This window comes from Engystomops pustulosus, chromosome 5, assembly GCF_040894005.1.
Source record: "Engystomops pustulosus chromosome 5, aEngPut4.maternal, whole genome shotgun sequence".
Classification (NCBI taxonomy): Eukaryota; Metazoa; Chordata; class Amphibia; order Anura; family Leptodactylidae; genus Engystomops; species Engystomops pustulosus.
Genome location: NC_092415.1, coordinates 45,381,933 through 45,395,914, shown reverse-complemented (window position 1 = coordinate 45,395,914; position 13,982 = coordinate 45,381,933). Strand labels below are relative to the sequence as shown.

At 40.1% G+C, this 13,982-nt stretch overlaps 1 protein-coding gene across 4 annotated transcripts in view; it reads right to left on the bottom strand.

Annotated features, from left to right (window-relative positions):
- Positions 1 to 13,982, bottom strand: part of ASPH (aspartate beta-hydroxylase) — a 103,854-nt gene that overhangs the window by 67,636 nt on the left and 22,236 nt on the right. For 3 of the 4 annotated variants that reach the window (XR_011855698.1, XM_072151834.1, XM_072151836.1), the window contains exons 2-4: positions 12,440 to 12,583; positions 11,661 to 11,705; positions 10,536 to 10,604 (exon numbers count right to left, since the gene is read on the bottom strand). Coding sequence is in view for 3 of the 4 variants with exons in the window: in XM_072151834.1 (XP_072007935.1) it covers positions 10,536 to 10,604; positions 11,661 to 11,705; positions 12,440 to 12,583 (258 nt within the window). In the remaining variant the exon portion in view is untranslated. The remainder of the gene's footprint in view (positions 1 to 10,535; positions 10,605 to 11,660; positions 11,706 to 12,439; positions 12,584 to 13,982) is intronic. The other variant, XM_072151837.1, reaches the window with a different exon arrangement.

The window sequence follows — 13,982 nt, the reverse complement described above, 5'->3', positions numbered from 1 at the left end:
TTGCGACATATACCGTGGGTTTTGGTTGTAGCTTGGGCACTCTGTCTCCAAAAGGTTCCCCATCACTGGTCTTGGGGCTACAGAGGTCTAGGAACTGTGGTCAGAGTCTGATATGTGCTTACCGACACCACAGCGCTGACCATACTAGAAATGCATTTCTGTAAGGGGTAGATATTCCTTTGATACGAAGATTAGCAAATTTATTTTTCCAAAACAAACATGCACCAACCAGCAGAACCACCAATGATGCAAAATACCTTCTGCTTTGGTTTTTGTCTTGGTTATGCCTCCTGTTAAATCTAAGTTTAGAGTGAAAAAATATTTTTTAAAAAGCATAAAATAAAGACACTAAACAAAATACACAAAGTAGAAATTCGACTTACAACTTGCCTGGCGTCATTTACTCTAAGCCTGTGTTGTTCTGCTATTAACCCTCCCCATTTCTTTTGTGTGTGTACGTTTCCTGCCATCTGCATTTGGGTGATTGGGTGACACTAAAGTTTATTTGGAAAATTCCTTAATTTTGCTTATAAAAAGCATAATAAAAAAATCCAATGCAAATGTGCCACAAGCTTGTAAAGAATAGCTTCAGGTGATTTGCAAATCAAATACATGTCACCTTAAACAATGCACCATTGTTAAGTGGCAGGAAAGCAGTCTGCCATGAAGATATTCTAACTTTCTAATTTGCCATTCAACTTATGGGTCTAGAAAACCTGAACGGAACCCCCCCCCCCCAAAAAAAAAATACTATAGTCAAACCCTTCTGTTATGGCTTATGAGAAACATCCAGAAAGATAAAAGGAAGTTTGCATGTTCCCACCTATCCACAGGGTAAAGGGAAAACAACCTGATAGGCGACTGCCCGAGTACTGGGATCCCCACAATCAGGAGAACGGAACCCCAGCAATGCAGAGACTGGGGCTACCGTTCACACTGATTGATGGAGAAGCAGGTGGAACATGTGTTTTACCATCTCAAACAATCACATTCACCATGTACGAGAGCTCTGGATAACGGGATCCCCTTCTTAAAGGGGTTGGTCACTTCACCTCTTGATTTTGTAATATGTGTAAGTGTGGGGGGGGGGGGCAGGATATTAGGCAATTTACCAATATACATCTATTAAAAGTTCTTCACCGCTTTAATGATATTTAAAGAGCAACCTCTTTTCTGTCTTTTACCTCATCAGCCAGACATCTCTGCCCATAAAATGGCCGCAGATGGATGGTCATGTGATTTAGATCTGTCCATGAGCAATCGCCCTGCCGGAACCTTACTCTTATATTCATGATTACTACTATATGGTCCTGGCAGGGCTATCGCTCATGGTCAGAGATCACATGACCCTCCATCTGCAGCCATTTTAGGGTCAGGAACACCTGGTTGATAAGGTAAAACAATGCAGGCTTCAATCTACAAATTAATAAAGCAGTGCATAACCTATAATAAATGTATATTGGTATATCCCCCCCTCCCACACACACACATATTACAAAAACATGAGGTAAAGTAGCCAACCTCTATAATAATTAGTGGACCATCAGCACTAGAAAGCGCCTGATGCCGTATTTTGGTGCACTCTCAGTTAGTGAAACTGGACCCCCAGTCTCCAGATCACTTGGGGGCCCAGCAGTCTGACCCTTATGATAAAATCAGGGGATATCATGCAAACTTAACACATCCCATTTAAGCATGCACCACTGAAAAATGTCACCAAAGTATATCAAGTTCTGCAGAAGTAGAAACATTCTAAATTCCGTGTTAAAGCACTTCAGCACTTCCCTACTGTCTAAGGACAGCGGTTGTCATATAAAGACTAGTCTGAGCATTACTTTATGCTTATTCAATCAAGGCATGCAATTATTAGTGATCTGCTGAAAGCCTCTGGCGCGGTTATGGAAAACCAAAGTACCTGGTTCGTTGGTAGCTTTCTCCTTTACTGGAGACTGTGCAAATCCTGAGATTTACAAAGTAAAATGTTGTTAGAAATAGAAAATTTAGAAGGGATAACAAAATGTTTTGCCATTGCTGACATAAAGCTGGCTAGTATTTGGCATCAGAATATGATCAACAAAATCAGAAATTGATCTAGAAAACAAGAAAGATTTTAAAAACTTTACGTGTTCCTTTCTCACCAAGATCCTTTCCTGGTTTTGGCTTCCAAACACTGAAAACTACATTTTGACCAGAATAGTCCTTTGTTGCATTGATTTATAACCTCCTGAATGCATCATTCACAAAATAAAAATAAAAAACACCACTCACCTCTCAAAATCCTTGCCGATCCAGCGCAACGCCCAACACCAGTCTTTGTTTACAACAATGACATGATGAAATAGGATACTGCAGCCAATCAGAGGCCTCCATTGTCACACGTCAGAATACATCAAACAAAATAAAAGTTATAATACAAATACAACTACTGTATATTCCGGCGTATAAGACGACCTGGTGTATAAGACGACCCCCCTACTTTCCTGTTAAAAATATAGAGTTTAAGATATATTCGCCGTATAAGACTACCCCTTTTCCAACAGCCAGCTCCCCCAGTATACTGCCAGCCTGTACCCCCAGTATACAGCCAGCTATTATACAGCCTGGCGGCCCCCAATTGTGCAGAATGCCGGCCCCCCCAGTTTGCATCCTGCCGCCTCCCCCTCTATATAGCCAGCCTGCTTGGCACACTAATAATAAAACAGCTTCTCACCTTTCCCACGATCCACCGAAGCTCCGCTGCTACACTCCGGCCGGCGGTGACAGCTCATTGAGCGCTGGCGGCTCACAGAATATGACGTCAGCCGCGCGCCAACGTCATATTCTCTGCGACGCCGGCACCCACGTAGCTGTCACCGGCGGCCGGAGTGTAGCAGCGGAGCTTCAGTGGATCGCGGAAAAGGTGAGAAGAAACATTACCGGCGTATAAGACGACCCCAGAGAAGACAGAAGATTTTTCTGTCTTCAAAAGTCGTCTTATACGCCGGTATATACGGTATTCATAAATATAAAACTTTGCTTCTAGCAACGTTCTGCGGAAGTGAGAAAGAGGATTCAACTGGGTTTCATTTGCCACATGTTGTAAGAACATTTTGGGTGGATTCTTAACGTTTCTTTACAATATATGGTACAGACGTATTCCATTGTATGCATATACAGTGGGGTACGTAGGCTGGTAACGACTCCAACACCATAAGGGGCGTTTCCCAATTGATATCACCGTCCTTATATAGACAGTGACATACCCAGTGTACTTCCACCTGCTGAGCGAGGTACCCGCTCTGCAAGACTGGACGAGGGACACTATATGCTGCACCCACTCCCTATGGGCTTCTGTCGCCTTCGCCGAGTCGCTTAGCAGGAGGGAGCAGGATGGAACAGAGTGGAAAGACGTAGATCACTATGGGGCCCATTTACTAAGGATCCACGGACCGCATTTCTATCGGGTTACGTGGCCGTTGGACAACCTGACTGATTCGGACTAAGTACGGGATTTAAAATTCAAATTGTGTCGCAAGACATGAACTCGCATACCACGGGAAGAAGAAGGTGAACTCCGGCGGACCTCAGAAGGGAAGCAACGGATGCAGGATATCGGGAACACGATCTTGGTGAATTGCGCCGGACTTCATCGTCGTCGCACAGTCCGGATCGGGGATCACGATAGGACCAGGTAAGTAAATGTGCCCCTATGTCTTTCCATTCTGTGTTTTTTCAGCGAATGAGTCATATAGACAACTATGCCAGTATATGTCAGTGGGTGCGCTCAGCATATACCAAAAACTAAATGTGAGCCCACCCTTAGATATGCTTGTACTTTGTTAATTTAGAGTTTGTTTAGAGCTTTTTATTAAACACCGTAATGCACAACGCTTTCATATACATTATACAATATAATTTCATATATTTGTAATGCCAATAACAAAATAATTCGTCCAATGGAGTGAAAAGGGAAGTAACATCTTCAAACGCTAAAACTCAAAAAAGTGAAATTGACAACTACACGTTCACAACCGCATCAGGGGGTTTCCATTACACTTTCCAGGCTTCTGTTTGAAAGCGAAAACTGTTCCGTTCACCTTCCATTCCCCAGTGACTTCAATATATGGAAAGTTGTCTTACCTTTACACAAGTTATAACATAGGAAAAAAATATATACATTTTCTCCATGGTTTGATTACAGAAGCTAGAATGAAACATGCCGAATGCAGGTGTGAACTATGCCTTAACGGTATAAGCATATTCTAGTATATTCCATCGGTCTTGTGGTTACGGGTACAGGCGGTCCCCTACTTAAGGACACCAGACGAACAGATGGACCCCTCTGCCACTGTGACCTCTGGTGAAGCTATCTGCATGTTACTATAGTCCCAGGCTGCAGTGATCAGCTGTAAGGTGTCTGTAATGAAGCTTTGTCAATTATAAAATATACAGTTTCAAATTACATACAAATTCAACTTAAGAACAAACCTTCGGACCCTTTCTTGTATGTAACCCGGGGACTGTCTGTAATCTAAAAATTTCTATACTACAATATTTGAAGTAGAGCAGATATTTTTTTTTTTAATGTATCAATTTTACATGTAAATTGTTCATAGATATTGAAGGTTGTCACAGAATTTAGGGGTTCTTTTCCTTCATAGAGAGGGTAACAGGATGCAGAGCACATGCCATGTACTTATACATTTAGGGTTATAATAATGCATTCAGGACACATCTCACACAGAACACAAATGCAATGTAACAAAGAGGGACCAATCAAAAATAATCCAATGGTAAAGGGTTGTAAGAGAAGTTACTACATAGTAAAATAGAACAATAAAAACCATTTGTAAACGCGATGATAACCTGACGGATACCCAATGTAAATTTGGCTTGTGAAACTAAGCCAGTATAAATATTTCCCAAGCAAGTTGTTATGTTACCAAATATGGTCAGGTCAAGCCAAGCCTTACCTTTATTTGTAGCCCTCTGTTTTGGTAAATAGGAGGAAACTTCTCAGCAGCAGTTTTGACCATGAAGATCTGCACACAATATTACAATTGTACAGCTCTCAAGGGCAGCCACCTATCTACCTACATATTAGGTCATTTACCAATATACATCTATTAACAGTTCTGCTCCACTTTCTTGATATGTAAAGACCTCCAGTCTTTCACCTCATTAGTCAGACATTCCTGTCCATAAAGTGGCTGCAGATGGAGGGTCATGTGACCACTAACTGTCCATGAACAATCGCCCTGCCAGAACCTTAATTTTTTATTCATGAATACCATCATAAGGTCCCTGCAGGGCGATTGTTCAAGGACAGATCACATGACGGTAAGACCTCTGAAAGGTCCAATGACGTATTAGCAGAAATGGTAGGTTCATAAACCAAAATCCCAAACAAATGAACCTGCACTTGGACCAGTCTGTAATTTAGAATCTACCACTACTATTTCACTAGCCTAGCACATTTCGTATAAAATCTAATCCTGGATAACTTGCGTCACCAAATGTAGAACTTGTAAACCTTTTTGAGCCATATGACATATAGACACTAAAAACTACTAAATGACATTCATCAGAACAAATTGGTAAATATTTTATTGGCATCAAAAACATTTCTCGGAATTATCCATAAATATAAAACAGATGAAAACTAAGGGAAATCTTTCGTTTTATGTACAACACAAAAGAGATAGAAGGAATCAGGTTTTATTTCTTAGTTTACAGACATCCCAACCAATGCTTAGAAACAGTGTTAAGACAAACTTGTACAGCGAAGCAAACGGTATGACCTGAGAATCGTGCCATAAACTTACTATAGCCAAGCAAGTGCAAGGTTAGATCTCCAGTGTTCCCATCAGGAACAGAGAAAGCTCTAGAAGCTGGAATGGTCCTTTCTTGCCAAGCTGAATGACATATTAAAGGCCAATGAAATAGATGAAAAATTAATTTTTTGGCAAATCTTCTTTAGTCTCACAGTATCGGGTGCCTGGGGACCAAGAAGGAAGTGGAATGTTGCAGGCCAACTAGAAGCATGTAGAATATGGCAGTGCCAAATGGTACAAGGCCATTACTATTATAACCATCAGTGCTTGCTTCCGAAGCCATGGAAGGGTCATTGTGCAAAGCTGAATAAAAATTAAACTTAATATAAAAAACACACAAAACCTGGATTTCAGAAATCTTCACTGGGATCTAAGACCAAACCCGTACTATTAATCATTCTATTGTGTACAGGATCTGCCAAGTAGGACACTTGGCCACAAGGCTCCTTCAATCCAGACCGTCCACTATGAAGTGGGAGATCCCGTATCTTGTGGCTTTACTTATAAGAAAAAACAAAACCACAGAGAGAAATTAGTATCTGGTTTGTAAAGAGATGTTATTGGTTCTGCAAATCCAGTATGACACAGGTCTTTTTGCCCTGAACCCCTTCGTTCTGTGACGTACCATCAACATCGTCTGTGGGATCGGTCTCTTCTTCTTCTACCATTTCAAAGGGAGTCATTACATCATAGAGAAAGGAGAGGAAGCCATAAAACCAATCAGAGCTTTCCTCAGCTAAAATATTAAGGACTTCCTCTAGAGAATCAATATTCACACTACTGCCATCTTTGGTGAGGCCTACACAAGAGTGAAAGGGAAAGAAAAAGGAAAGAAAGAGAAAAAAAAAAAAGAGGAGCGGTTAAGTAGACACAAGGGCCGTGGAGAGCAGGGATGTGCAAACGGCTTCATCCACACACTAGGGCAATGGAGGATTGAAGAATAAGAGGTAGAATGAATGACTGATGAAAAAAGGATAAATTATGAGAATGATACAACATAGGAGTGCTTCATCCATGCCAAAGCAAAGAGGAGGTTACATGCAAATAAGGACTAGCAGTGATGTAGCAGTAGGTTCCATTCATACATGGGTTTCACAAGGACTGACCATTGATACTCCTCAGCAACGCAACTTAAATAAATGGGGTTTTACATCCATACTGGCACAGCTAAAGAAGCTTAAAGTGCCTTTTCTTTATCAAAAAAAGGCAATGACATAAGATTAGTAACCCAACCACTTCACGCTTGGTTGGGTTCTGACTGCTGGGACCCCCCACTGGAAGGGAAACTCTTTGAACAGACTTATCCAAGGAACTGCTGGTAATGGAACTATCAGGTACAGTAACTGTACGTGTAACAATATCAACAGAATATGGGCCCAAAACTCAAAGATCAGTAAAATAGTTACTGTAACAAGGCGGTGGTTATGAATTTCTATCAGTTTTTCCAATATGACTTTTTTTTAGATCTAAAGTAACTTGTTCAGCAAATACATATACATATATATATATATATATATATACATATATATATATACATATATATATATATACATATATATATATATACATATACATATATATATACATATATATATACATATATATATATATATATATATATATATATATATATATATATATATATATATATATATATATATAGATATATATAGATATATATACGAATATGCCCCTCAGCCAGTTTGTTGGTGGAAATACCTTCTACTGTACTTTATCACTTCCCCCAGTTATTGAAAAGTATTTTATATGTGCGCAAGTGGATTTTTTACAAAAATTTTTTTACCGAAGGTTTAAATAGCAAGAACATTCATGTTCCCATTCTTGTAGGGCCAGTTCTAAATCAGAGGCTTTGGTACGATTTACTGTTCAGAAAAAGGAACGGCTGACCTGACATGCTAAAGTGTAGTTCAGCAGCTGTAAATCTGGCACACACACACACACAGAATGAGTCTGTCAGAGTGAATGCACCCGTCTACAACCGGCCTAAAACTGATGTGTCCCTTTTGCATTATTCCATTCCCTAATGGTGTGATGTTGCAGCTTTGTCCCATTAAGGTGAATGGGAGTGAAGTACAAAGGAAAGCCACTATAAAATGCATTGTGCGGTCCTAGGGGAACAGAACTGTGGTCTCGGCAAACTGTTCAGTGTTTGTACTGGGTGTTGGAACGCCACCAATTTGATATCAATTATCTATTTCCGTTATAACCTGGACTAGATAATTAAAAAATTTTTTAAATCCTTATTCAATTCAACTGCCTTAAAGCAGTTTGTATTAAATTATCAAAGACCCCAATGCAAACCAAATTATGTCCAACGAGGGAACAATCTAGTATATGGCACAGGCTACATGCTGACATGCAATAATCATTATAAAACTTTCAAGAGCAAATAAAGTTGTATTTACTGAGCAGTACATCTGAAAGTGAACAGAGGCTGATGACAATGCTATGCAAATAGAATACACCCTTCTTTGTACAAAGACTGGGCAACAGCACTGTTTAATCATGGGACGTTGTAGAAGCCTTCAGTGACATAAAATGTAGAGACACTTTAGAATTTTTTAAAAATGTATTTTAAAAAGGAGACTTTTTTTTCTCCATTTTGTGTACAAAAGCAATAAAACCATGACAACAGAAGCCATGTCTACTCAGCTACGAAGACATAAATTAAATTACGAGTAAAAAAAACAAATAAAATAAAAGTACGGTAAATGATAAAAGGGTAAATTATAACACATGTTTCAGGAAATATAACATGATTAGTTCCTGTTCTACTACAATGCGGTCATTTTGACATCTAAACTTGCTTAAAGGGAACCTATCAGCAGGAACCTCATTTTCACTAAAGACATGTTTCAGAAGCCCATTACAGCTGCATTGCACATCTGCCTTTCTGCTTTTTCTAATTATCTGCATTATAATATAATTGTGTGTTATAACGTATAACTTATCTGTTGAGTCTCAGGGGTTGGGCTTTGGTTTGGATGCATTTCAAAAAGCAACGTGCGACTTATCTGTGCTGCAGACTGCTCAGCTCTTGGCCCCCCACCTTGTGCTCCTGTACAGTTCCTCCCTTCCCCGCTGTCAGCTCACCAAGCTGGAGCTCTGAAGGAGCAATAAGAAAGAGCTGTACAGGAGCACAAAGGTAGGGGCTGAGAGCTGAGGAGCAAGCAGCACAGACCAGTCACCTGTCGTTTTTTGAAGTACATGCAAACCAAAGCCCAACCCAACTTGGCAGAGGATTCGGTTAGGGTGCAAGGTAGGTAGGCAAGTTGCCACACAATTTTAATGTAATGTAAATGCTTAGAGGTAGCTGAAAGGCATACTTGCAACGCATCTGTCTTTAGTGAAATTGAGGTCCCTGGTGACAGGTTCTCTTCAAACCAAATGGATAGAAATTAGGGCTTGTTCTGTGCAATGAAGTCTAATTCATGGACTTAAAAGAAGAACCCTTCTATGGGGGCATTATCACTGATATTTACATTGAGAATTGTTGTGGATTATCCCAGCACTACTCAGAGCAGAACTCTTACATGCAGATGACCTTAACTGGTTGGTTAACCACATGTGTGCCGCATTTACAGAACCAACAAGTTCTGAACTGAAGTCAACATGCCAGGTCAGAAGTGTCCAGAACATGCACAGAGAAGGTTTGACGGAATAAACTTGGTCGAGGGCAACCGGCTTTAATATCAGTGCCTTAGCCATGAGACTAGTGAAGTGACAGAAGACCCCTTCAATTTCCGATTTAGGGATATGACGATGAGGACGAGGACTAGGCTTACACAATACTGTTGGCATAGATATTGAGCACTCAAGAATAGACTTGTATGCCGCTACATACAATTTATATACTAAAGAATAACTCAAGGCCCTCCTTTATCATTCAAGTTCAGAAAAATCTGGGTTTCCTGCAAAACCTTTTCTGATAGAACGTCGCTATAAATTAGGGCAGGGATGGTATAGAACGTGCTCTGTGATATTCGTTGTGGAAACTTGACTTGCGGTGCAACGAGACACGATCCATGCACAGTGCCTAACCGCAAAGTGAACGCAATGGGAGGGACGGGGGTCGTGGTCATACCTAATGGGTATAAACTGCTACAAAGACACACTGACCAATTTTGGTTACCTAAATACTAGATGCTATTAACTACAGAATATTATATGTTTAGAATAGAGAGTCCTCTGTGGTATCTTATTCATGGTAATTTCCTTCTTTTAATACTTTACATGGTTATTGCATTTTATCAATATTATAATGAAGAAATAAAAAGTTAAAAACAAAGTGAAAATGGTATGTTTTTACATGCATGGACAACTATCATGTGCCAAAAAAAATAATATGTCGTACGTGTATTTTATTTTAAGACTGAAATTGAAGGAGTAGTATTAGTTGAAAACCCCTTAAAACTTCATTTCCATTGCATTAAGCCACATCTTATATATAAAATGAACACACAAGTGCTTATTTTCATACACATACAGGTATGTAATGGACAGCTAGGCGCATGCATGGTAGAAAACAGCCATGCAAATGGAAAACAAATTCATCTTGGAATAAAAAACACATGCTGTGGTAGAAAATGATTGATACAGTTTCTCAAAGTACTTGCATAGAAAACTTTTTTTTTAGGACATGAGCAAACATAAAGAAGTCCCTCTACATAATACATCGCTTGCAGAATTACGCGTACTTGCCTAGTAAAACCTTGGCGTCATCTACATCGAAATCTCCATCGCCGTCAGCATCGTAATCTCCCAGTTTTCCTGAAAGAATTTCACAGAGAGTCCGGAATTAGGCGCAAAACATTTGCATTCATTTACAATAAGATAAAGCAGATAAAATATACTGACTGTGCTCCTGGTTTTGGCTTCACAAAACCCCGGTATGAACGAGCACCCAAAAGGGTTCAATAAATAATTCTTATCCACAGGATCATGAGAATCGGGGTGCCCACAGGTCCATGTGAATGGAGCAGCGGTACACACGCTTGGCCACTACTTTACTTCACTTTTAGCAAGTGATCTCCATATGACCCATAGAAGAAAACTTCAACCAAAAGTTAATCTGACTGCATACAAAACAGTAGTTGTCCCCCAGCGACCTTACACTTATACCCTACACTGTGGTTGAGGAATAAAGGACTTTAATGGGACAACCATTTTCAGGGTCCAGTGGGCATTGTCCTACTTCAGGACCTCCTACTCTACAAAAGCTGCCTGCACACAGGACATTATGTACAATCTGCTGAGCTACCCCTGCTCTATAGCATGCTGCCTGCAGATAATACACCATGTGCAATCTACTCAACCCCTTTTTCTCTAGAATATGCCACCAGTATTTTTGTTTATTTATAAAAATTAAAAAACTTGGCATATAAAAAGGTAATTTACTTATTACTTTGCCACTGTTTTTTGTGTGTTGACAAGTTTATCCCCATACTATACAGTTGTGTCCAGCTGTCACATACAAGACAGCGTATGCATAGAAAGCTGGCCAGACTAGGTAACATGTACTGTATGGAAGCAAGCCACTCAAACACCATGTCTTCAGTGGCAATTAAAGCTGGCTTTACACAAGTAACTTTGACCAGTTTAACGCTCTTCGTGCCAAAATGACTGGCCCGAACGCTGTGCAATGGAACTGAACTCTGTATGTCCGCTCAGTTCGGTTCCTCTTCTTTCGGGTCTGTCAATACGGCAAGCACACCCAGCAAGTCTGACTGATAAAAACTCAGCCAAAAAGTCTACTGAAAGTCTACACCCCCACAAAAACAAGATATAAAAACAAAAACACGTAGCATTCCCCCTAATCAAACCTACCTTGAAGAGCCTCTGACAAGTTATAACGGAAATCCTTTGCCTTGGCTGCATGTGTGATAGAAATACAGATAATATATAACCAATGAGAAAAAGATTTTATCTAGAATATTAGCTTTCTGCTTTCCTCCAGCAGAAATAAGTCTATAGTACACAAGTAGTAATACATTTGAACTTTGCAAAGCGTATGGACAATTTTTCTTTTACAGTGAATTTTTTCACGACTTTGTTGAGCTCAGCTGAGCCATAGTAGTGTATGCATATACGTTCACAGACCTGCTCAACTCCAGGTGCGTAGACCTCCTTTCTTTTCCTAGACACACACAACTTGAAATGGATGAGGTACGCACTCACTGTTACTTGATGAAATTTCTTTATTAATCCATGGTAGGAAAGCAGTTACAAAAATACAATAAAATTGAAGTTCCGACGCGTTTCTGACCCTTACGGTCATTTTATGGTATTTTTGCAACTGCTGTCCTACCATGGATTAATAAAGAAATTTCATCTAAGTAACAGTGAGTGTGGACCTCATCCATTTCAAGTCGTGAGCACAGCTGAGCTCAGTTGAGGGGTGGGGGGATCCAAATAATGATGAGGGGCAGAACACAAAGGATAGAAAGGAGAAGAGAACTCCTAGTAGACCACCAAGGAAGAGGGAATTGATAATTACTCGCTTTAGCTTCAACATCTCTCAGCACAAGATGGAAGAGATCCCTATGAAGCTAAAGGAGAAAGAATTAAAAGCCATCATCAAGAAATCAAATAACCAGAGTTCTTACCAAGAAATTCTTCGTAGTCTACAAGGTCAAACCAAACAACAGCCACCGATGTCCAAACACCCAGCAGAGCAATGACCATGAACCAGGTGAAGAAGGAGCTGCCGGACAGGCCTTCCTTTTTCCCATTCTTGCCATGTTTTTGGTCTGTATAAAAAGATAAATTATAGTAAATGTTAAAATTTTTACAACAAAGAACATTTTATGATGTTGCATTTAGTATTAAACATGATGACTCCTCAGAAGTCCATCGTGATGGGCTGCACCTGGACATACATTGTTTCAGGCTGTTTTCCAAGTTCCTGCCCAGGAATTCAAGGTCAGTAGTGGTGGGTGCCAAATCTCATAATACAGCAGCCTAAATGCAAAAAGGATGGGTGACCTTTTCATTTATGCCATTTACCTTTAAATTGAAAAGACAATTAAGACTTTTTGGAATTCGGCACATTGCAACTTTCTTGTAGTGGCAAAGATTCTAATCTAGATCACACATGTATTTCAGTGTTTCCCCAAGTTCTCATTAAGATAGGTCAGATAAAGTAGTGATCATGGGTGCAGGAAGTTTTCTGGGCATCCTGTCGGTCACCCACAACTAGCCTGAAGTGGCTGATAAGATAACAACAGGCCACAACCAACTGAACAGCAAAGCCTAGAGATGACATCTACGTAAGGTTTAGTATGACTATAATGCAATATTCATTTTAGGATCTTTTTTTTTTTTTTTACCATGGAGCATTACTTTCTGGAAAAATTGCAAACATAACCATAAGTGGAAGCATCAGAGTTCCCATAAAGATCAAACTCTTTACCCTGAATATGATGCACACAACACAAGTTCTGAGGACAATGAACTGCTTCTCTTACTGACAAATATCGCCGACAGCTATGAATCCTTTCCCACAAGCCAAGGATACCACATTATACTACAAGATCGACATAGCAACGGTGAACAATCAACTGACAATCAACAGCTCACAGTTATATTATAGCACCATCAACATCCACGATGCAGTGCAATATAGGAAGGCTTGAGATACGTGAAGAAATGAATGATTACTTCAGACATCTCATATTTACTTGGCTTGTGTTTTAGAGCGCCAGATAGAGAGATGACAAGGGCTTACAATCTGATACAGCAATCCATTTAAAATGCTGCATTGCCCACCATACTGTACAGGGACACCTAAAAAACAGAGCTTGTGCCATTTCTCCATGTATTGCATACGGTTGTGCTCCGCATATACACGCAGTGTCCAGGGATTTTGCTTGAGAATGCTGGTAACATAATTTTCTAACCTACCGTATTTTATATGTACCGTATATACTCGAGTATAAGCCAAGTTTTTCAGCACAATTTCTGTGCTAAAAATTTCCCACTCGGCTTATACTCCGGTATATAAAAAAAATAAACTGAGTACTCCCCATTCTGACGGCCCGGGCAGCTCTTCTTCTGTCTTCATGTGCGCGGCAGGTCTGCGACAGCTTCGTGGGCAGTGCCTCTTTCTTCATGCTTTTCATCCGGCCGGCGCACAACTGTGATGTCAAC